Source organism: Otolemur garnettii, unplaced genomic scaffold, assembly GCF_000181295.1.
Source record: "Otolemur garnettii isolate 467f Iridium unplaced genomic scaffold, OtoGar3 scaffold00160, whole genome shotgun sequence".
Lineage (NCBI taxonomy): Eukaryota > Metazoa > Chordata > Mammalia > Primates > Galagidae > Otolemur > Otolemur garnettii.
In genome coordinates, this window is record NW_003852555.1 from 2,491,207 (window position 1) to 2,515,808 (window position 24,602).

The following is a 24,602-nucleotide window of genomic DNA, read 5'->3' on the forward strand; positions in this document are numbered from 1 at the left end:
TCTCAAGCTTATACTTGACACAGCTTTCCAACCTGTGACAGGGCTTCAAAACCACAGGAACATCAGACCCTGGGCTTCAACCCTTTCCTCGGGTCTTACAGCAACATCAACAGAAGAGGTTCCTAACAAGTAGGTAAATCTGCTCTGTTTTTCTTATCAAACTCTTCCCACTCTGTCCTACGATGTGACAAGCTTTCCAACAGAAAATAGCACAACCCTGTTCTCTACCGGCTCTAAAACCCTCTCCTCTCCCCAGGTCAATGCTTCAGAGGAAATAAAAAGTACCAACACTCGCACAAATTATGCAGAGTTTATCGTACCCATTACCATTTGGACTTGAGTCCTTGGAACGCCAGTGGCCTTGACCTTGTACAGCTGCCCTTAAGTCATCTTCCTTCGTTGGTTGTACACACTATTTCTATTATTTTTATTCCTCAAATCAATTGCATCAAGTATATCAGAAATTTGCAGAAATTTCTAGAAACTTACATAAATGTACAAATATATAAAAAATGTTAACAAATACGGACAGTAGAAATATATAATATTTATAGTGCTCTCAAGTCTGACTCACACCACAACTTAATGACAGTATCAATCTTCAGGATCTCATTTTCTCATGAGGTCTATTTTAATCTCACCTAAAAGTCCCTTTAAAAAAAAAAATCAGAAAAAAAAAGTCAGATCTTGCTTTAACTTCATCACTTACACCTTGTTGTGCTAGCTCCAAGGATTCTTAAGAAACATCTACAAAAGTTCTCTCCAAACCCAGCTTCACAAACAGGCCAAAGAGAGGGCTGCGAGGCTGGGTTGACTTCGGACACCAGGAAAGCTCCCATGACTCTCATCTTACCAGACAGTCTCTAGCTTTGAACTCTACACCTTGGGCCTTTAAAAGTCTGCTCAGGATGGGGTGGTGGTACCAGCTGAAAGTCTCAAAAGAGTCATTCAATGGATTACTAGCAGAGGGCAAATCTTTTGAAAAAAGGAGAAAAATTTGGCTCTAAGTGGATAGGAAAATATCGAAAGGTAAAAAAAGGCATTTTTTTTTTAGCCTTTATTCATTTCTCTTTGTTCTTTTTTAACTTTTTTGCAACAAAATCTTAGTGTGAAGGAAAACCAAGAAATTGATCCAACCCACCCATTTACACAGAAATTGATGGAAAACTAGATTTCGGTGGAAGGCTGAGTCCAGATCCTAAAACATCATAGGAACGGCGAGTGGCGGCTGCAGGCATTGTGCTGACCTGAGCTGTCAGTCTCTCCAGATGGCTCTCCCATGCAGTTGGAGATCCCATGGCCACAACCAGCCACAGCCTTTGGAAACATATTGTATAAAAAAAGATACCTTAAATAGGAACTTAGCCAAGCAGTAAGGAGGTCTACCTAGCTTGCTGTTACCCAAGACACTTTTGTCCCTAAGTTCCCTAATAAATCACCTTTTATGACTAAATAAATAAATGGAACTTAGCCAACAGGATCATACCAAAGACCACCTCTGCTTTAGAGTGGCTGACCTTTGAGTATCCTGCTCTCCCATGCTACTAGCAATAATAGCTCTGCCCTCAGAAAGAACATTCTCCTGGCCTGTATTATACAGGTTCTCCATAAACTGAAAATCATCATCCCAGCCTGGCTTCTGCTTATCTTCCTTACCATGCAAGACAACCTCAACCTCATGTCTTGGGCCATTATAAATGTGCTAAGTCAAATACGAGAGCAACTGCTATGTGGTAAATATAACACATATAAATTTGGCTTGTCTCTCTACACTTTCCGAACATTATGAAATGCATTGACTTAGAAATCTCTCTACTCCTGTGCAAGAAACGTATCCATGTTGCTTGCCTTGTTAGACCACTGTGCCATAGCCCCCCTCCGTTCAAACAGACCTTATCAACAGTCATATAACAACTCCAGCATCTGTCCCATGACCTCCTAAACCTCACCACACCTTTCTTGTCTTCCTGTTCCTTATAATGCCAAATAACACAAAAAAGGTCCACTATACAACTATATCAGCCTACCAACTTCAAAGCCAATTTATGGGCCCAACATTGAGGTCAGCAATATGTCACCTACAAAAGGGAAGGGGACTTTATTTCTGTCCTTAAGTTCTGTCGCTTCTGCCCAGAAGCAACAAGGAGGAGGAAGAGGTCCTGAGTAGCTTTAAAAGCATCGGTTCCGATAATTATACTCATTCTGGCAAGGCCAAAAACTACAAGAAGTGCGAAAAACAAATGGATGCTAAAAAGAAGGCTGGTCCCCACCTAGCAATAATTACCATGGAATTGGCCCTTTCTTCAAAGTTCCTCTTTCTTGAGCGTCACAGAGGCAGTGTGGGAAGAGCAGGTGGGCCCAGACCTCAGTGGGCACCCCACAGAGGGACGTCCTGGACGAGAGCAGAATTTGCCCTCCTGTTCGGTGAGATTAACTACCTAAACCCCTTAACCCAGAATAGCCAGCTACAGGAAAGTGGTATCTTAACACACTCAAGGGGAAACCTATGCTGGGCTGAGCAAAAGCTAAACACACATACTCAGGAAACACTCAAGAACGCAACTGGTGAATCCTTAAACATTCAAAATAACGCATCTTCTCGATTCTATTTGTTCCTGCTGGCATAAAGAATTCTTTAAGCTTTTAAGCTTTTCCTTGATGGCAAATACTGTGCATACAGAAGGTGCTAAAAAAAAAAAATGTGTACACATTTTAAGAAAGGAAAAAACTATTAAAACAGGTCATCTTTGACTTCTGTAATCATAAAAGATATAATCATACACAAAATAACAGCCGTTATTAGTACACACTGAGTCCTGCAATTTTTATTCCATTTTTTTTTCTTTTCTTAAAATGTGCATACATTTTTTTGGCACCCTCTGTATCTATGTGCGTATGTTTAAGTATATATGCCTATGTGTGTTTATAAATATAAAATATGCATATATGCTATATTTAGTGATCTACGGTTACTTTTAATTCATTTCGGTTGTTTACTTGTTGTTTCCCGCATTCCCCCAAAGGGTACTTTGAAATCTTTCCAGTTTTTACAATTAAACCTAACCATCTGGACAAAAATCTTCACATTCACTAAATTAGTCACAGATTTTGTGGGTAAGCTGAGAAAGTAAATGCTATGCTCAGTGCTAGGATTTAAACCACATCTACCACAGCAAAACATTCTCTCTTCAGTGATCTCTCCAATTAGGCACACACATTCAGGCTCAAAGAACTCAGAAAGAGCAACACCCCACTGTACAGAATTATTTGTACAGTCTTATTGCTCAGCTCCCAGAGTGAGTTACAATAAATCCAAGATAAAATCTCCAAAAACCTTTCAGAATTCATTTTACAGACAGAAGATAAAACTTTTCTTTTGAGATAGAGTCTCACTGCGTCACCCTGGGCAGAGTGCGGTGGCATCACAGCTCACAGCAACCTCAAGCTCTTGGGCTTAAGCGATTATCTTGCCTCACCCTCACAAGTAGCTGGGACTACAAGTGTCCACAACAACGCCCGGCTATTTCTGTGTTATTGTTGTTGCAGTTGTCACTGTTGTTTTAGCAGGCCCGGGCCAGGTTCAAACCCACCAGCCTCGGTAGATGAGGCCGGCAGGCACCTTACCCACTGAGCTACCAGCACCACCCCGTTGTCTAGTTTTCATCACCATTTAACTTCCTCCTACTACTGGTGCGTCCTGGCAAGCTGCTCACCAAATTCAGAAGCGAGGTGAGGAGGCACTTTCTAAGTTTTTCAAGTATAAGTCTTCAGACCTCCTCAGAGTTCACTAGGAGTGTCAGAAGAGAAAAAGTTAACAGTGTTTAAGATTAAAGACACTTAAAGTCCTGAAATCCCATGAGGACAAGTGATTTTGTGTTGTCACCCAATCACCAGGACATTAACTATACATATTACAGAACTTCTATCAGTTTGAAATGGGACAGGATTATCTGCTGGAAGTAACTCCACCCTGTATCATCTCCAGGTAAAGAGAAAACACTAATATTTACAAGAAAGTCACATGCTGAATTTGTAGCAGGCTCATGAGTATGGAGGCACAAGCTGGCCTTTCAAAGGGGAGTTTAAGCCTTTAATGTCAGTTAAGAGAGAGAGTATTAGACTTTGGTGTAAGCATGTTTATAAAAATCATTTTCAAATTGTCTTAGGTGAGTGTTTTTCCTTTCACATTTTATATGGGCAACAAAAAGAATCCATTAAACCATATATCGAAGAATGGGTTAGAGGGGAGGAACGAAAGACAGAAAACTCTTGTTAATTTTAAATTTAGAGCGGCAGAAAGCTAAGGACCTACCTAACTCCCCATTCTTTATGCTGCCTGTGAACATGGACTTAACTTACTGAAATAGATAGTATGTTTAGCAGGTGCCTTTTACAAATCCTCAGAAGCACTGTGGAGGCACTGACAATTTGGTAAAAAGCTTTCTTTCCTGGGAGGATTAAACTACAAAGTGGTTTCAAGATTGCACAGCCTCTGGGCTGTTGTAAATATTAACAGAAGCCATTTTTTTTTTCTGTCTTTGCACTTTTAATTTGGTTTGCTAACTTAACCTAGAATGAGGACATATTAACATTCAAACCACCAGAGAAAGCAAATTTAGGTAAACATTGGCAGGGTTTTACCACTTTGATCAAATATGATCCCCCCCCCCACGATTCTTTAAAAATGTGTGTATACAAAAATTTAGTGTACTTAGTGACTATGCCAGTGTAACATTTTATGAGATTTTAAAGTTTGGAGTTTTAAAAATTATGTTGGATGATCACAAAACTAAAATCCAATCTATGTGCTCACTAAACAAAAAATACAGTAGAATCTCCATAGCTGACCACCCCCTACATTGACCTAATTTTCACAGACCAGACAGGCACCATGCGTACGTTTTCAGTGCACTAGGTCTAGTTCTTTCTGTTCATCACCTTTGTATGTTGACGATGTTGACCAGTTTGTTACAATCCCTTGAGTGGTCAACTTAGAGAGGTTCTGCTCTATTACTAGAAAAACATCTGGAACGAACAGTTGCACATTAAAAAGTATCCCATGTACTCAGTACTATTATGAAACCAATTTACAATTACCCTTTCATATGAAAGATAAATCACGACGATAGCCCAGGATGAAGGAAGGAAGAGGAGGGGAAGGGAGGGAGAGTAAATGGCAGGACTGCATCTATGGTGCATATTGCAAGGGTACATGTCTAATCTATTAAGTATAGAGTATAAATGTCTTAACACAATAATTAAGTAAATGAAGGATAAATTAACTAGTTCAATATAAGCATTCCAAATTGTATATAAAATCAGCACATTGTGCCCCATAAATGCATTATTGTAGACATGATCTATGTGTTTGTGACTGAATTAAAAAAAATAAAAATTAAAAAAACTTTTTAAAAAGTCACTAGCAATTTGACAGGATGAAAGCATATTAGACCTACTCTTTCACACTCTCTTTGGTCCCCAATTCTAACTTATAATCTTCCTGTTGTTAACTAACCCCCAGAAGAAACAGATCTATAAAAGAAGCTATCAGCCAATGATACGGGTTCAAATATTATGCCATTAAAAAAGGATCATGAGGCTCGGCGCCTGTAGCACAATGGTTACAGCACCAGCCATATACACCGAAGCTGGCAGGTGGCAGGTTCGAATCCGGTCTGGGCCAGCTAACCAACAATGACAAGTGCAAAAAAAAAATAGCCTGGTGTTGTGGCGGGCGCCTGTAGTCCCAGCTACTTGGGAGGCTGAGGCAAGCGAATCGCTTAAGCCTAATTAAGAGTTTGAGGTTGCTGTGAACTGTGATGCCACAGCACTCTTCCACAGCACTCTACTGAGGGTGACAGCTTGAGACTCCGTCTCAAAAAAGAAAAAAAAAAATCATGAAATCAAGATCATATATAGTACCAGAAATTAAAACAAGGAGAAAAACAAAATAAGATCATCTTAAGCCAATTAAACCATTTAAAAGTTCAATGTGTCAAACATGTATCAAGTAATAAATAAATGATTTTAACATTACTAAAGAAATGATCTTTTTCACAGCTGAACAGAATACAAAGCTATCACATAGGAACAATACCTGTACGTATCCGGAGTTATCAGAAAAGGGTGATAGTTCATACACAAAAGAGCAGATTGAGATAAAGGGTTTCACTCCCAAGATAAATGTAAAAATAAACAGTGAATGGGGAAGTGTTTAGAACGACACTTCTAAAAAACAACTCTAGAGATTTCCATAAGCCTATTGATTCACCAGAAGATCAGAAGGACAAACTAGAACTACAAAGGGAACAATCCCATGATTTCCGGTCTTCTACTGTTAAAAATAATCTACTCCTTTAAAAATGCATGTGTGTTAAAAAAAAAAAAAAAGACATCCTGAAATTCAGGCTGCCAGGCAACAGCTCTTCTCAACCAAAGTGCTGTATGTAGCCACTTCACTGCTGTTGCTGGAGAGTCCCTTTCTATTTAGAAACATGGCCACTCACTAATGAAATAGTGGGGAATTTCTGTAACCCGTCCCAGTTATTCAAGAGCATGCCTTGCCTAGGGCCCTTGCAACAAAAGGTCTACACCAACCACCCTCCTTTCCCACACATCTTCCTTCTACTTTTTTATTCCCTCCCTCCGCCACCACCGCCATCCCCCTCACTTCAACAAAATGTGGAAGATTCGGCCACAGTCTTTCCAGCTCCTCTCAGCCTGAAGAACCTCAAGTTTTTAGCTAACCAGAGAGGAAAGAAATAATAACCTGCCTCCTCCTTCCTCCCCTCGCTCTTTACAGCTTAAAAAGTGCTTTTGGCCAAACCATTCTCACCATTCACCTTTAAACAATTCATTCTTACTTTGCTTCCTTTGTGAAAGGGGGAAAAAAAAAAAAAGGGTAAAAACAACTGAGCCCATCACAAAACATAACACTGGGCATTCAATTTCTCTACCTTCCAGCCTCATTCTTTCACCTCCCTAGTCCTTAGGATTTGGTGACTGTGGAGTTAGCTTAATCTGTAAACAAATGGTTTGCTCTACAATTAAACCATTCATCCTTTTTTTTTTTTTTTCCTTAACAGCTTGGCGACTGCCCAACCCAAAGACTTCTAGGTTCTTCCATTATTTTGCTTTCCCAATGGTTAAAAGGCAATAAGCTCATTTGGAGTTTATAAAACTATGCACCATCAACAAAAGCATGTAATGCTTCCAAGATGCACAGTGGCTTCTACTGCACAATGAGGAGCTGTGTGTAGTCTCCCCGCACCAAACCAAAATGCCTGGCCCCAATTAAGCACCCTGGGGGCCTTCAAAGCAGTTATGCTAAGTTGCAAATACAGCAAGATCCACTTGAACTCCAACTGTCTTGTGTGCTTTTCCTCCCAAGGTAGGGAAAGAGCCCAGGCTAACTGACCTCATTAAAGGGTAATTAGTGAACCCCAGGACTTGAGGGGCTACCACAATCGTGCCTATTGTGAGCATTTCACTGTGGGGCCACAACTTTTTTTCTAACCAAGGAGGTCTCTGCAATCTGAAGGCCCCTGTGTTTTAAATTTTTTAAGAATTTCAACTTGGCTGTTTTTCTCTATCAGTCACTGAGTAGGAAGCAAGCAAGCAATACAAACAGCACTCCTACTTTCGTAGAACTCTGGCATAGCTAAAAATAAGTATTTTCATAAAATCACTTAAATAGTTTATATTCTATATATAATAAATAATTTAAAGTGACTGCGGTGGCTCATGCCTGTAATTCTAGCACTTTGGGAGGCCAAGGTAGGAAGATCACTTTCTGGGTAACATGGCAAAATTTTTCTCTACAAAGAAAGTTTATAAAATTAGCCAGGTATGGTGGTACATGCCTATATTCCCAGATACTTGGAGGCTGAGACAGGAGGATCGCTTGAACCCTAGAATTGCAAATTGCAGTGAGATATGATCAAGTCATTGCACTGCCCCGCCTGGGACACAGAGTCTCTCTGTCTCAAAAAAAAAAAAAAAGGTTTGGTTTAAATGTTCCACCTCCTGATTACATGAAGATTAAAATAGCACATAAAAAGGACATTATAAATCACTCAATCTATGGTTTTTATGATTGTATATAACAATGTTAAAAAAAGTGATGCATCATTTACATGTGAAAGTGTTACTTAGAAATACAGTGATGTGATCAACATAACCACTTTACCATCAATAAAATCCTTCACACCTCTTTAAAGACCATTATTACTGTTGATACCAATCTGCCAAGATGCCTGAGTACTGAACTCTACTATAAAATGCACCAGTAAATTTCACTGTTTACGTTAAGAGCAGCACCTGTCCACAAATAATAACCCAGAGATCCACTCCGTACTAAAGTCTCCAATACTTGAGGAAGTCTTTAAGGCAAGTAATAAAATGGTTGTCTTAACTTGACCTCCACAGCAAGATTTAAACAATGCTAATATTTACATATAATCAAATAGATCAGCATCTTTGTAAAAAGGATAAATAAATTACTGAACAGGAAGAAATAGCGGTGAGGTGATGATCACCCTCAAAAGAGAACCATCCTAAAACCCAGAGCCCAGTCCATTCTCCTAATGGTGCTTTATACAAGGGCTGAGGGAAGACCAAAGTCCTAAGAACCTACCAACCACACCGACTGCAGACAGCACCCGAGGTCCACCAGCTGAGGAGGGTGTGCTCCAAAGACCCAAACACAAACTTTCAGGGTACCTCCTAATGTCCATAGTGACATCTTCAGTGCTGCCCTTACATTTGTGTCAAGCCAATTAATCACCCAATTCGTTTATTGGGGTTTACAATTTTTAGATATGAAAGAATTTAGACATACAGAACAAAAGTCTTTGTGTTTTGGCCAAATAAAATTGTGTGTATTTCCCTTCTATTAAAACACCACACAGGACCCCTCCTTAGCCAAACATCCCAGTATTGTTTATTTTAGAAATACTACAAAATGTATTTGCATAACTTAAACATATGCAATACATTTTGGGAAACGCTGAAAATGGAAAAGGCTTGTTAAGGGATGGGGGCGGAAACCCCAACCATAGCTGTTTTTGTTTTGTTTTGTTTTAATAGATCCAGTAAATATGAGGCTGGGGGGGGCGGGGATGCAAATCCTGGAAGTCATTCTAAACAGTTGGAAACTCTTCCTCTTAAAGTAAATCCAAGGGCTCAAAAAATAAATATTCAAGAGCATTAATTTGTTTCTAGATGTGTGCGTGCAAGTAAAACAGCAGTCATAATGTGGAAATTTCAGTCACATTTTGCAACTAATTGGAAGCAGATTAGAATTCCGCCTCAGGGGAACGTTGTCAAACTAGAAGCTGGAGCAAATGAAGAAAGAGGTGAAGGCGTCGTGAAGAGCTGACAGATTTACAGCGCTCAGGGCCATAAACGGTCCCCGGCGGGAAGGAGGGCGCGTCCTCGGTTGCACGCCCCCGCCACCCCGTCGGGAGCGCGCGGCCCGGCCCCGGCGCCGGCGGCCACGCCCCCGGGAGCCCTGGGCCTCCATCTGCTCCCGGGGAGAAAACAATAAAGGCAGCTCCTGAAGAAAGCCGCGCTACTGATAAGATAGAAAACCTGCAGGCTGATAAACGGGAGGATGCTACAAAGGGAGGGAAGGCTGCTTTATTTTAAAAGTGGGGGGAAGGGAGAAACAGAAAGCAAGCAGATTGTGGAGGATAACACAGCAATGGAGTAATGGAAACAGCTGCTCCCTTTCTACTTCAGTGTCTGGCATCTGCTCCGGCATCATGGGAAAGGCTGGTGAAGGATTTGGGCAAGGAATGTAAATGGAGACAATTGGCCAAATGGAGTTGGATGCTGCGGGGAAAGCCCAATTGCTCTGTTTTAAAGTCTTGTTGCCCCCTTTGGGGAACAGAAGCAAACAGTATTACTTAAATGCTACCTTCAGAGCATTTCAAAGATCTGGGCATGTGAATTGCTTTTCGATCAATTACTAAGATGTCAAAGGATACAAAGGGCTAAAGTCTAGTTGGGGAGGCAGCCTCCATCTGTGCTCAGCTCATCCTCCGCGTGTCTTCACGGAAAAGTTAACCTCAAGTATTTTTCTCTGTAGTTAACATTTTTTTTTTTATTTTAATCACCACCGCTTGCTTCTGAACTGGCTCAAGGGAGAGTTTCTATGTGTTGTGTCTATTTTCCCCTTCGCTGCAAAGATTCAGTTCTAATTTCATTTCCATCACAAAGGAATTGGCAAAGATCTAAAGCACGGGCACACGTAACCAAAGTGCTGCTGTGCTAGTCATAAGCCTATAATAAAGCACAGATTTGATAGCATTATCCATGTACTGTGGTGAACCACACACAAATAAACAGTTCTCCATGAAGAATGAAAACCCGAGGCTTCAACCCATCCAATCCAAACATTTGTGTTGTTTTTAACATGAGCCATCCATAAAATCAGCCAAGGAGGTGACAGGAAGTCCAGAAGTAATCTGGGCTGGTTATGAACACTTTGGGGTGGGGGTGGGGGTCAGGAGATGGTTTCCAGCTCATCCAGATGATGTTTTAGGTGAAGAATGGGTAAAAACGTAAAATCTAGCCACAGAATCAAATGGCACCTCTGTGCCAACTGATTTCAAACGCGTGGTGAGCGTAGTAATCAAAAAAAGCACAGCCCTCCAGGATGGGGAAAACTTGCTAACCCAACTAGGAACAACTTAAACGGGACCTCTGAACCATCGGTGACTAATTCGAAGGACACAAAGGTGTACAGAAAGCAGCCAGAGGGCTAGATGTGCTTTCATAAGAAACTAAACCAGGAGTTTTCTTTAATCTAAAGGACAACCAGTGACTTCCAGGAGTTTATGAAAGTGTGACCAATTGGAACTTTGTCGTCTGTTGCTAATTGAGGCATATAAAAGGGTGCATTTCTTAAAACATACTACAAACAGTTTTTTTTTTCTTTTAATTCTCTGCCACATGACAAAAACCAGAATCAAGTTGACTGGTAGAAGATCAGTGCAACCAAAGACCAAGCTATTATTTCAAACTGTCAGGGGAAGGCAGTAAAATTGCTACCAGGTCTCCTTAAGTTACCCTCCAATAAAAAGAAGCCATCAGGGAAATAAGAGGAAAAGAAAACACATCAAAACCTTAAAAGTCCCTTTAAGTAAAATTATACGTCTGTGGCACCATGCCATCTGCTCTCTGGTTAACATAATAAGCCAATTCCACAACCTCAATATCTGCTTTCTAAAATCATTATGTACAACACAAAATATAATCAATATATTTTTATTTGCTTTTTTAAAACTGTGAAAGCTGCATTTATATGGCATTATTGGAATACGCCTAAATGTCCCTGTAGGCACATTTTTCTTAAGGTGCTAGCTGACAATGAGCATTCCCAGGAGGCTGAAAGCTCTGTGTTTGAGCCAGAATAGTCACAGTGAATAATAATCAAACTAGGTTGGGGGGTGGGGATGAGAAAGAAGAGAAAGCGGCTTTGAAAAACCAGCAGTAGTGTTTGTTCACCATTTCAAACCCATTTGTTCTAACTGAAACACCCTTTCCTTTGAATTCTCCATTACAACTATAATATATACTTCTAAGTTTTTATTTAGCTTCACTAGGGGGGAAACCTTCTGAATATCACATGAGATCCCTGTGGTTCAAGACCTACTGACCTATCGAAATTTAAGTATTTGCTTTGTGATCATCTCAGTTCCACATGCAAAACCTATAATCGCTTCTACATTCTCAAAGGTAGATCTAAGCAAAATTTAGCAAATATGCAAAAATCAGCTTTAGGTGCAAAGTGCTAGTCTCACCTTCTTGAATGTCCTCCCAGCTCTCAAAATAACATTACAAACAGCCAAACTGCTGGTCAATCAACTATGAAAAGTTTAACAACCTTTCATTCAGTTGCAAAAGCTATGTTCCAGCTGCCAAAAACCTTTAGCTTAAATTAAAAAGAACTTGCAACAGAGAGCAAGTAGTTACTAGTGTAACTTCAGCTGGGAGAGAGAAATGGACCCAGAGGGAGGGGCCCTCCAACTCTGAAGCCCAGTGGAATATAAAATCAGCAGTGACCTTTCTTAAAAAGAATAAAGCTCACACTAACTATTCCCACTCCAATATCTATATCCTCCATTACAACACTTACACATACACCTAATGAAACACCATTCCATTTACATGGGCACCAGCATGATACATGTAGTACTCTACAATGACCTCTATGATGACGCCTAAAGTCATTAGAGAGGCAGGGGATTCACCTGTTCTCTTTCCTGATCCTCTTAGATGACTACAATAAGAGGGCGTAAATACCATTTATTGACAACTATCCTGGTACAGAAGGGTTATATCCACTAAGATGTTGCTAACAAGGTGAGCCCAGTATTAGTTCTGGCTCCAACATTATATAAGGCAGCTACACAAATAGGAATAAACTATTTAGTATTCAAGCAAAAGCCTTGATGTTCAGATCGCTGGCAAGTTCAGAGTGCTGGCAATCAAAACTATGTTGTGCTGCAGTAATTACTATGAAAAACTTCCAGTGCTTAATATTAAAGAATAGAATAACATGATCCTTCCACCTCTTCTACACCTCTAAAGTGTGTTCAACATGGCAATTATCTTCGCTCAAGAAGCAGAGTTTAAATTGCACTGAAACTCAATTATACCCATGACTTTTTAAAACACACAATTCAAAAAGCTGGTTTCATCACAGTCAAATCACGAAGCAAAACATTCTTTTCCCAATTTATCAGAGATTTTTATCCCTCTCCCATGAGACGTCATCAAGTATAAAATGACTTCTCTTTACCTCTGTACCCACTTTTTCACTTTGTTAGAGGAATGGCTGAGCAAAGTCGAAAGACAAAGAGCTATCCCAACTGGTAAATACAGCTCAAGGTGCAGTTCTCCGAAACATCATTACTGGGGAAGCCTAGAACTGTTAAAAACCCAGATTGCACACTTGTTAACACACACACACACACACACACACATTACTTTCCTACTTTTAAGAATGCAAAGGAACTAGGAGTACTAGATTTATGATTTAAGTGCTTGTGGCTAAAATAGCTTTCCAATTATCAAGGGCCTCTTAGGAAGAGCAAGAATGCATTATGTGTTAATGACCACAACCAGGGGTCCCTTTCTCAACTCTTTTGTGAGAACCCTAGCAGATCCTCCCTGCAGCTTCACCATTAACATGTCTGTTTCCTGTCAGCCCACTCAGAGATAATGTCATTTATCTCAGGGAGGCACAAGCCCAGTCATTAGCTTCAATAAAAGCCCTCAAACAAAGGCCGGATAATGTTTTACCCAGGGCTCTAACTAAACCCAGAAGAGAGAATCTTAGGTGTCTAAAAGTCCAGGGCTCAAAAGTTGCCCTTAGAAAGGTAATTTTCCTTGTTATCAACAGTCCTAGACTACAGCTGTGAACCAGAGCAAGGTTTGCGTATGGTAAACACCAGTCCAGGGCAATATCGCCCACAATTAGATTAACCGATAAAGGCTGATCAGCTTTAGGCCTGAGAACCTTTTTCCCCCCTTTGCCTGGGGCGGGGAGAGGGATTGACGGAATAATTCAGGTACTGACTATTAGTCAGATCTTTGAAGAACTGACCCCTCATTGTGATTGCCTGCAGGAACTGAATAACCATTATAAAGTATTCAATGGCTGAGCTTCTGGAAATCTTTTAAATAAAAGTGGAACTGGTTAAAATAAATGTAGGAACATATGTTTTCACAGTGTTGCTCATATTACTGCAATTTTGAGTTTCTATGAAGTACCAGGTGAACTTTTTTAAATTAAAACACACATGCACAGACACCGTCAAAATTGGAGCAAATCTCAGCCATTCAATCCCTGTTTTTCATGCTGAAAACGAAGAACAGATGGTACTTTCCATGTTGTTTGAATCTGGTTATTGAACACCTCTGTGGTTAGGGAGATTTCTGCTTAGCACTTTCGGCATACATTTCATTTACTAACTATAAAATGCTGCTTAGGAAAAATAAGTCTTTATAACACTCTAATTAAAAACATCTTGCAGCCGAGCAATTTCACTTGAAGAGCATTCTTAACCTGGTGACATTTGGACTATCAATCCCTCCTCCCACTTTTTTTTTTTTTTTTACAGACTATTTGCAAAGTTATTAAAAGTTGCAAAATGTTATTTACCGCCTTTAACACACCCTTGATCAGTTGGGCCTATTTTTCGTCTCTCCAGCAAACCTAACAGATTTCAAACCCTACACGCGGAATTCAGTGCTGGACTTGATCACACAAATACTCCAGGCTCCAGGGATTCTCACAGAAAACTTCCTTGGGGAAAGGGCGGCTCCTCTGGGCTCACTTCAAAAATCCCTGTCACCCTCTGAAAGAAGCCTGTAGTAAGGGGCTGGTCAATGCTTACCAGAAGCCAACCTTAGGTACCAACCTTTTTAACAGCTAAATCCCTTCTGTAGCTTTCAAAACAGTTTGCTGTCCAACAACAATGGACTTTGTTCTTTAATTATAGTAAGTGACCTCTGTGCCCTTTTATTTCACAGTAGATAAACTGCAGTCGCTAAGCAGAATTCGTACAGGCAGCCTACTTTAAAAAAATGTATCATCCACAAAACTCATTAATCAAAATGTGTTCTTAAACTGCTCACACTCACTTAGAAAATGTGTCAGAATTCCCTAGTGACGTGTAAAAAGGCTTCTACAAGAGAATAAAATACAATGAATGATATCCTTTATAGACAAGTCCATTTCTAGACACGGCCTTTATGACAAGGACCATCTTAATGAAAGCAATATGCTATTACAGAAACAATTCTCTTCCCTGAATATGTATTGAGACGCAGAGATACGACATAACTAAATGCCCTTCCGTGCTTTTCATGACCTCCTGTGCCTTTAATGTTAGCTGCTTTTAAGAATTTTAAGAAATCTATATACTTTCCAATTTTTCAGAGATCGATGAACTCATAAACTCCATATAATTATTTATTTAGCCCAGCCAAATGTCTCCCTATGTGGTAATTCAAGACTGTAAGACAGCTAAGAAAGATACATAAAGAGCCTCAATGCAAGGCTCCTACGCTCCAGAAGAAAGGAGGGGAAGGTAGAAAGGCAGGTTTTAACAACCAAAAGCCAACCCATCAAATGTACTTATTCAGACATGTCACTGGTGGCTTAACCACAAAATGGGCTATAGAAATATAGCTCAAAGGTCTTAGAATTATGGCATGTTTTGATTTTGTTCACGTCTTAAGGGAGTGGCGACTTTTACAACATACTTGTGGTTTCCACATAAAGGAGTAGAACACTCATTGATTTAATTAGGTTTCGTAAGGTCCAATTTATCATGCTTTACATGACTGTGTAGTGAGGAAACAGAATAAACAGACCAAAAATAGGCATTTAAGCACCCTGTGAAAATTAACCTGTGACAGCAAGTCTGATGAATCTCCTGTGAACCTTCCAACCAACACATGCATAACACTCTCCCTCCCTGTTCACGTGTGGCCTCTTCGCAAACCCAGATAATCAAGGCTGAAATTAAAACATGGTAGAAAACACCAAAAAAAAAAAAAAAAAAAACCTTTCTGAAAGTTGCCTTAGTGCTAAGTATTTTGTCAGACAAAGCCTGTGACTCCTAAATCTTTACTATAGGTAAATAAGTATCCTGGTAGCATTAGGAACTATTTTCTGAACTGATGCCTAATTTGACACAACCACTAGTTGGTGGAATTAGAGTTACTTGCCTGGGTGGCGTTCAAACAAGGGAGTGCCATCTCTGAGTGCCAAGGATGAAAGCATTCTTAAGAGAAGTCCTTCTGGGGTGGGGTGGGGTGGGGTGGGGTGGGGTGGGGTGGGTGGGGGTGGGGAGGAACTGCTCAAGGCACAGTGTTTGAGATCCAGCATCCCAGCTTAACAGAATGGCCAGCACTGCAGGATCCACGCCCCTGGACCCAAGCCTCTGAGAGGCCCCTGTGCCAACTCCAGTGGCTGAGGTTGGCCTTACAGCTTCCTCTCTGCACAGGCCCAGGGGAGAATCCCCTCCCCCATGCCAGCCCCACCATGACCTGTTTGCTCTTCCTTTATGTAATTCGCTTGATCACATTTATACTGCTGTGACTGAAGATGAGTTGCATGTATGTGAATAATTTAATTCTTCCATTCTTTATCCAGTTAGTTTCCTCTGTGACGGGAAAGTGAAAAGAACACAAAAACTGGAGAGAAACGACCCCACGCTCTAATCTCAGTTGCCATGACAGCAGCCTTTGAGATACTGAAATGTTCCGATTGCCAGCTAAACAAAATTGTTGAATGTGAACATTTGGCTGGAAGATTAAAAGGCTAAGGGGAATGCAAAAGGGCAGTACCTCCCACATTCCAAGCAGCCAGTGAATCCAATCAAATGGCTCTGACTCCTTAACCACAGCCATTGTGAGCTCTGGATTAGGGCAATTCATCTAGATAGTTAAACCAGATTAGAACTGCAATTTGAAGACTATTGGCAACAAAAGTAAATGCCCTACTGTACTAGGTAATATGAAGATTTTAGAAGGCCTTTTAGCAGAAATTATGTGAAACTCTACATTGAAACTTAAGAATCAAAACCCTGAACTTTTTAAAAATTTCATATAAATTCATAAATCAACGTAGATCAAGGGTAATAATAAAAAGCATACAGAGGCTTTTGAGAGTTTGGCTTTATCTACCTCCTACTGTACATCCCTCAACTTCTAAATCAAAACTTTATTCCTGTCCTCCAACTTAAATTTTGAACATACAAAAAGAAAAATAGCAAGGTTTAACTAGAGAGCAGTGAACAATTTTACACAGACATAATTATCCAAAGACATATTACCAGCACTTACATAATTCTGATCAAGTCAGAAATAGCAAAAGACCAAATTATTTAATAAGCATGTTTCCAAACAACCATGCCCCCCACCACATGATTAGAAATGTTGTTTCTGCAAGGAGCAACCTGTAGGATTGATCCAAAGATTAACTTTATAGAAATATCACACTGTCCCCAACTCGCTTTCAGTCTGCCTAGGGGACAGAGCATCTTCTGTTCCCAGACATCACTCAGTGCACAACAATTACCAGGCCAGTTAAGATACAGGCTTCTGACAAAGCAGCACAACACAGGAGGCAGTTTTTCCAAGGCAGTGTCTAACTACAGACTTGTGCGGAGATGAAATGAGTACCCAAATGGCCTAAATCCTCTACTCACACTGTTCAAACATAACACATAATTCACTCTTAACTGTCTTCACTCTTAACTGTCCACATCCCCTGTAGCTGTGTTTTATATTCAAAAACATCAACCCACTAAGTCTACTTCACTCTTCTTACCAGCCTTGCAGCGTCTCAGTTAGCCTATGTGTCCAAGTGATAACACTCTCAGATCTCCAGCTGAGAACAAGGGTAGAGGGCTAACAGCCACCAAAACCAGCCAGTTTTTTTGCACAGGTATGAAACTAACGACCCAAAACACCAAGCCTGGGGTTTAAGGCAGGACCAATAACAAGAACCCATCCAAGGATACCCTATGATACATCTATTTTGAGGAAGGTAATGAAAAAATAAATAGGAGGCGGCTGAAGTATAAATCGGAATCCTGGACACTGCCTTCCAAGGAGGGGACTCGAACCCGGCACCTAAGGACACATTCCCAGCAATACTAGAAGGAGCAAATTAAAACAGAAGGCAGTTTTAAGGGCACAAACCAGGAGAAGAATCAAGTGGGTTCCTGAAAGAAAGATTTCCTATTAAAAGCACAGCACAACTTGCTGACTGGCCAGAAGCCCATCTTCAGGGCAAAAGGTCCTTAGAACACTCGGGCCCTCCCCCTTGGGGACCCAGACACTAGCATCACGAATAGCAGCAGCAGCAAGGCCAGCAGAAGCGAGAGCCACAACACTGCACCCCTGCAGACTCCCCGTATCAAATTTCGGTGTTAAAGGATGCATGTCACAGTCTCACAAAGAACCAGAAAGCACAAAGAAGTGTGAGGCACACAAGAGGCACCCCCCCGCACCCCCACACAGATGCACACAGAGGAGAGTAGGACATCTAGGAAGGCGACTTGATCCTACCTTCTCAGTTTTCAGTTTCTTGATTCGCCTGTGGCTCTCCTCCTCCTCCTCTTCCTTCTTTACCAACATAGAGTTTCCCATGAGCCCTGAATCCGGGGCACTTTTGCTAACTTCCCCTGCAGCGGCGCTACCACTCCCAGTGCCCCCGCAGTGGAAGGGGCTCGCGCCACCTCCATTGCTCTTGGCCCCAAAGCCATAGAGGTGCCCCCCAGAAGGGGCCTGGCCGCCACCGCCATTCTGGTGGCCCTGAAGCAGGTCGTGCTTGTCCTTTCTGGATTTCCCCGCATCCTTATCCCGCTTGGCGCCTCGGCTGCTCTGGCTTTTACCTGGCTTCTCCTCTTTGCTTTTCCCACAGGAGCCTGCCCCCGCGGTGGCAGCGGAGGTGCTGGTGCTGGTACCGTTGCTGTTTGGGTTGCCGCTGCCGCCGCTGCTCACACTTTGACCCAGCGCTGAATTCATGCCAGTTGCCTCTCCAGGGCGCCCTTGGACTTCCTGCCTCTTGCCAGTGCTGCTGATCTCGGGAATCCCATACAAGGCAGCAGAAGGCAGAGATTTATTAGCATCCTTAGAAGTTTTACTCCTTTTCACTTTTGATTTGCTGGTCTCTTTGTGTGAATTCCCCTGGGGAGCAGAGGGCTGAACAGAAGCAAATTTTAGGCCATCAGCTAAGGCTGCGGTAGCACCGGCCCCACTGGATGCCGGACCGCCACAATCCTTAGAGTTGCTGCTGCCTGGGGTGTTGGTGGAATTATTCATCTCAAATTTCTGTCTGTCCTTCTCCAAATCAGCGTCCAAATCAATTATTAAATTTCCAACCCCGATTTCCCAATCATCGCCACTGTCATAAGTATCAACTGTATTTGGATCCACACCTTTTCCTGCAGTAGAGATGTTCACTGACATCCTGAAGATGAGCTCTCTAGAATAAAAATCCGATGAACTTTCCTTTGGAGATGAGGGGACATTCGTTTAGCTCCGCTGGGCTTTCTCTTAAAGAAAAAAAATAATCTTCTAATCTTCCTCTTCTCTTTCCTGCCCCACGAATCTGTCCAGGGATTTTACACCCTTCAGTCCAGGTCCACCTTTTCCTGTGAAGGGGGGAAAAGTCGAATATTTCTTGTCTGGGTGTTACCAGAATAAAAAACGATTACTACTGGGGAGTCAGTAAGGGGTACAGGGAAGGATGGAGATGGCTCATGTATTGTCTCCACAGTCCAATATCAGGTTTAAAGGAAAACAACCAAACCCCCAAAACACACCCATGACAGTAAGCATCTTACAGTAGCTAAAAAGAAAATCCCCTTATCAACAACACGAGGATAATCACTTTTTTAAAAAGCATTAAAATATCTTAAGGATCTGATTCAAGTCCAGAAAGGTTTTTGTATTTCTTTCTTAAAGTTTAGAATTGTGATAGCTCAACCCCTTAGAAGCACAGCCTGTACACTCAGACAAGAAGAACACGGCTTTTAGACATCCCTAAACATGTCCTAGATCTTGCAATCTAAAAGACCAGACCCTGGAAGTTCTGAGGCTAGTTTTCGGAATAGAATGTTGCTAAATTTCCCTTATTTCTAATTTTAGTACTTCTTTTTACAAATTGTCTGGGCAATCTGGTTTTTGTTCCCAGTAAGGAACAGAAAAAAACAACCAGTAATTCCCCCCCCCCACACACACGCACATACATACCTCCCCTCCTAACCTCTTTTCCGCAACAGCTTATACAATGGGGCGGGGGGAATAAATAACACGTCTTTAAGAGCATTTCTTTATAGAAAAGACAGTGTTATATAAAAAGTTAAATATCTGCTTTCTGAGAAAAAAAAAAATGCATCTAAACAATTGTAGCATATTCCCAGGTCACAGAATGGCTCAGTCTGTTAAATATGGTGCTACTGACTGTACGGGAAACTGATTAAGACATACACTTTAAGTGATCTGCGCCAAGGTGGCCTCAATGACCGCAAATGAGTGTGTGTTTGACAAAGAGCAGTTAAAACGGTTTTTAAAGGGATCAGCCCCTTTTTAACAGTTGATTGTCAAGAAAAATAAATAAATAAATATACATACACATACAAACACACACACACAGACATTGCTTACCTTTAATCCTTTATCATTTTTTAATTAGGCCAGCAAATCAAAATGCCTTTCCCACGCCACTCGGCAAACAAGCCTGTGCCTCATTTTACTTAAACACCAAATGATCAAGAAGGAAGAAACCAAATAACACATCTCAGCCAGAATAATCACTCGATAACATTATTCCACCTCCCCACCCCCCTTTTGGCAAACGGACCAGGAGTCCTTTTCTCCTTAAAAAAATGTATCACAGTACAGCTGGAAGATAATGTTTCACATTCACAACAGAAGCACCAAAGGTTTTTTTTCCTCTTAACAAGCATCGAGAATAGTAGTTTTTTTAAAACAAAAATTAAAAAAAAAAAAAGAGAGAGAGAGCTTAAAGAAAAAAGTTTTCCCAACTTCTCATTCCGCCTTCAGTTGCAGAGTTCAGAGTCACCGTGATCAGTAAGTAATGATCCCATGTAGCAAACCTACAGGCGTCCGCTAGTAACAAGACAGAATGTGCTAACATCGGGATAAATTAGTGAAAGGGAAGAAAGAATAAGAAGAAAGGACTGAAAATCCGGGCTGGATTCCGCCTGTTAGTCGGGAAGTGGCATTTTTCCGCCCGTCCTGACAGATTTGATTTCTTGAACTAACTTAAGAGAAAAGGAGGGGGAAGAAAAAAGGGAGGAGGAGGTGGAGGGGAAGGAAGAAGAAAGGGTGAGATGAGACGCTGGGCAACAGGAGAAAAAGAAAGGTGAGGAGGAGGAGGGCGCAGATGATTCAATGAGCTGATAAACCAGTTATAACGCATTCGCTCGGGGCGGGGGGCGGTGGCGTGGGGAGAATAACGGCGTTTAAAATGGGTTCGGTCTTCGAAACCTAAAGGATGTGATGTTTTCCTGTTTTATGTTGTTTTAAGAAAAAGGAACTGAGTTCCTAGTATAGTTCCCGGGGGCGGGGAGGGGAATATCCTCTGTCGCTCAAGCCAATCAGTCATGTGGTAATTCGATAATTAGAGTCAAAAAAAAAAAAAAAAGATTTCTTTTTTTTAAGGCGACCTTTCTGTGGAGTTTTTCCCTCTTGCACTCGCAGCAAACGGTGCGTTTCCCTTTTTATTTATTTTTTTCTCTCCTCCTCCTCTCGCCCACCCCCTCCTGTGTTTAGTCAGATGGCCTCGGAGCTTGGCTTAGTATTTTTAATTAGCTGGCGTTTGGAAGCTAAAAGCAGTAATGAATTGTTGATGGATTGGAAGTGGAGAGTCGCTTTGCTGGAAATGTCGGGGCTGGGAAAGGGGGATGGGCGAGCTGGTAACAACCAACCATCTAAAAGGAGCGATTTTGTTACAGTGCAAGCCTTTCACATCACGTGAGGATCAAGGGCTCAATTGGTTGTCGTGAGAACAAAAATGGTGACAAGCGTATCAAGAAAATACTGATCTGGTCTTTAAAAAAAAGCTGAAGGTCTCTACCCTCCCCCTACCCACACTCCCCCCCCGCCGCCGCCTCCCCCCGCCCTGCCGTGGGCGAAGCTACAAGTTATGAATGTGAAACATTTCTCTGAGATCTAGGATCTCGGAAGTTCGGAAGGAGTGAAATGTAATGAACACAAGAGCAAAGCAGATGTTTTAAAGAAACACCTTATAAACCTTTCCTCAACTTATCTCCAATTTGTTAGCTTTCCCAAAGGGGCCAGGGACGGCAACGCCCGGGGTAGGGGGCAGTCCCCCGCCCCACCCCCTCCAGCCACTTGGATTTTAGGGACCCCCTCATGTATTAAACAAAGACAAACATTTTGCTAGCGCCCAAGCCTAGTCCTGTAATAAACACACGATTGTTACTATTTGTGGGTTTGTTTGGGTTGGGTGGGGCTTTTTTCCCCTCTTAATGGTATTTTTGCTCCCTGCTTTTTTTAAAGGAGGTGGAAAATGGTAATTATAATCATTACATTTAATGGGTGACTATTGCCTTGTTTAATATTAAATTATTGGGCACTGGGCTCTCACAGGAGACAGAAATCAGCTTGCTCTGCCCTTGTCCCTATTTTCCTAGCTCGGCTTGGGAGGGGGGGTCTGCCCAGCTAGGACAGGAGAGAGAGGGGGTAAGGTGAGCCAGAGAACTGACACTACAGACCAGGATATGTAATTGTGTCACTTTTATTCTCCTTTGGGTGAGAGCCCAAAAGGTAATTTACTCTAAGTTACCCGAGTGCCCAGTCAAGCTTAATTTGTGTGAAGAAGTTACAAATGCTTCACCCTCCACTGAATAAAATTCACCCTTCTTGGGTTGTTGTTCTAAATGCAAAAGCCAAACCCTGTAACTAGTTCCTCATTTCTATGCATAAAACTCGCACATTCCCCTGCATGAAGTCCCCGCTAAGTGCTATATAGAGACACACCACGCAACCGTACTTACGGTCTGTATTGGATCGAGTTGACCTTTTCCTTCTAACTGCATTGAATGTGTTTGGTTGCAGCCGCTTTATTTTGGAAATTATAATCTCTTCAACAAATTTATTATTAAAGAAGATGGACCATCAAATGTCACAGACCGTTCTGTGTATTTTTTTTATAAAAGCAAAAAAATTAAAATTAAAAACAAAACCAAACAAAATCCCCCTGGTGCACACACACAACAAGCTTGTTCTGCAACACTGAAATCAGGACTGAAACACAACACACACACAGGGGGAGTGGAGCGAAAGGAGCTCTCAGCCTCTATACCTGAAAGGGACTTTTCTTTGTTCCCAATGCCCTTTCGCATTAGGCCAATCAGAGAGCAGCTTTTATGAAACTGGGCTCTCTCATTGGCTAGCTGCTTTCTCTTGGCTACTGTAGGGGGTTGAGATACACACACGTATAAAACACACACTGAGAGCGGGTGGGGGTGCGGTGGGGGGTGGTTGTGGAGACAAAGCGTTTTATTTTCCAACCAGATTGGGGTTGAGGAACCTCCTGCAGTAAGAAGGGAAAAAAAAAAAATGGTGCGCCCGTTTCAATTACTACATCATTCACATAAAACACTTATTTATTAAAACAAATCTCAAACTGGCTGCGAGGAGAGGATGTCGGTAAATACAAGTTTGATTGTGTTATCTTGGGGGAAATAATGTATGTGATCGCTCGGTGGCAGAGGGAAGCCAAATGAGCCACTAGCGCGTAGCGAGGAGAAAAGCGAGGCTGGCTGTGTGGAAATGACTGCGAGCGTTTTGCTGGCTTCCCTTCCGTGTTCCAAGGACTCGGCAGCCCAACTCCCAACACTGATTTTCTGTATTGCAGCTTCTGGCTTTCAACCCTGCCCCCACTACTTTGCCCTTCCTGGATTTTTTTTTTTTTTTTTTTTTTTTTGTCCCTGTGTCTCTTTTTACTCGCTGATTAAATAAGAAAAATCGATTTCGGGGTAAAGGCGGTGGTAGGGAAACAAGTAACCCTTTTGTTTCCAGTGTTCTGGTCTACGAGCACTGACGTGTGAACGCGGGCAACCATTTAACAACCTTACATGAACGGTTCTTCCCTGGAATTAGTAACAAATCCTTTCCGTGGTGTTCTATGGCCCCCCGAGTTAAAATAAGCCCCCACCTAGCCACCCTAAATTTTTAAAAAAATAGACTTGTGAGAGATAAACATACCAGAAAGATTAACCTTTTAAACCCTTCTGGGTTTTAAAACCCTTAGATCGTCAGAATTCCCCCCAATCTTTAACTCTATTTTGGGAGGGGAGAGATTTTAAATTCTCTGAATGCTATATGTCTGCAATCCACAAACACTGAAATATTTTATATTGTATTGTAGGGAAAATGCCAGCAACCAAGTTAATGGAACTCTTGAGGTCAGAGGATAAGAAAGGTTAATAGGAAATAACAAGATTAGCATTTTACAATAAAGGCTAATGTATTTATATATATTAAGCCTTTAGAGCACATTTTATTTTTAATTTTTCATTGTTATCTTCCACTAGTTTTAGGAGTTATGAAATAGACATTTCAAAGCCAAAGGGTGCTGTGAATTTAATGGTAGGCATCATGATCTCAAGTTTTAAAGATCCAGTACTACCGGGATTATAATTTCTACATGACAATTGCAATGTAAGAATGGGTCTTAACTGAGTCAAAGGGACGCAGAGTGCATTAGTGCTAGCAGAAGATAGCTTATGACGTAAATATGCAGTGATGATTGTCGATCAATAAAAATATTTATGTCACATGTTTTAAGTAATGGCTATTGACTCATGTTTGAGCTTTCAATATATTTAGTCCATAAAAAAATTGCCAATTAGTTGTTTCACCACTGTAAGTGAACTGGAGTTGATGCTACAAATAGCAATAAATAGCAGCTTCCACCCCTTATTGGGATACAGAAACCAGAGGAATGCAAGCTGTAATAGTTCTTAGATCTCCCTAAGTCAGCTTGTATTCGAGTCAAAGCTGTGCCTTAACAAATA

General features: G+C 41.4%; 1 protein-coding gene and 1 non-coding gene across 2 annotated transcripts in view; both read right to left on the reverse strand.

Moving 5' to 3' along the window:
* ZNF608 (zinc finger protein 608) overlaps positions 1–19,078 on the reverse strand; it is a 105,140-nt gene extending 86,062 nt beyond the window's left edge. The window contains exon 1 of the mRNA XM_023519170.1: positions 18,097–19,078. Coding sequence (XP_023374938.1) covers positions 18,097–18,999 — 903 coding nt within the window. The 5' untranslated portion in view covers positions 19,000–19,078. The remainder of the gene's footprint in view (positions 1–18,096) is intronic.
* Positions 1,205–1,333, reverse strand: LOC111728475. Its single transcript, XR_002775752.1, has one exon. It is a non-coding gene; the product is annotated as a small nucleolar RNA SNORA44 (small nucleolar RNA).
* Positions 19,079–24,602: the final 5,524 nt, after the last annotated feature.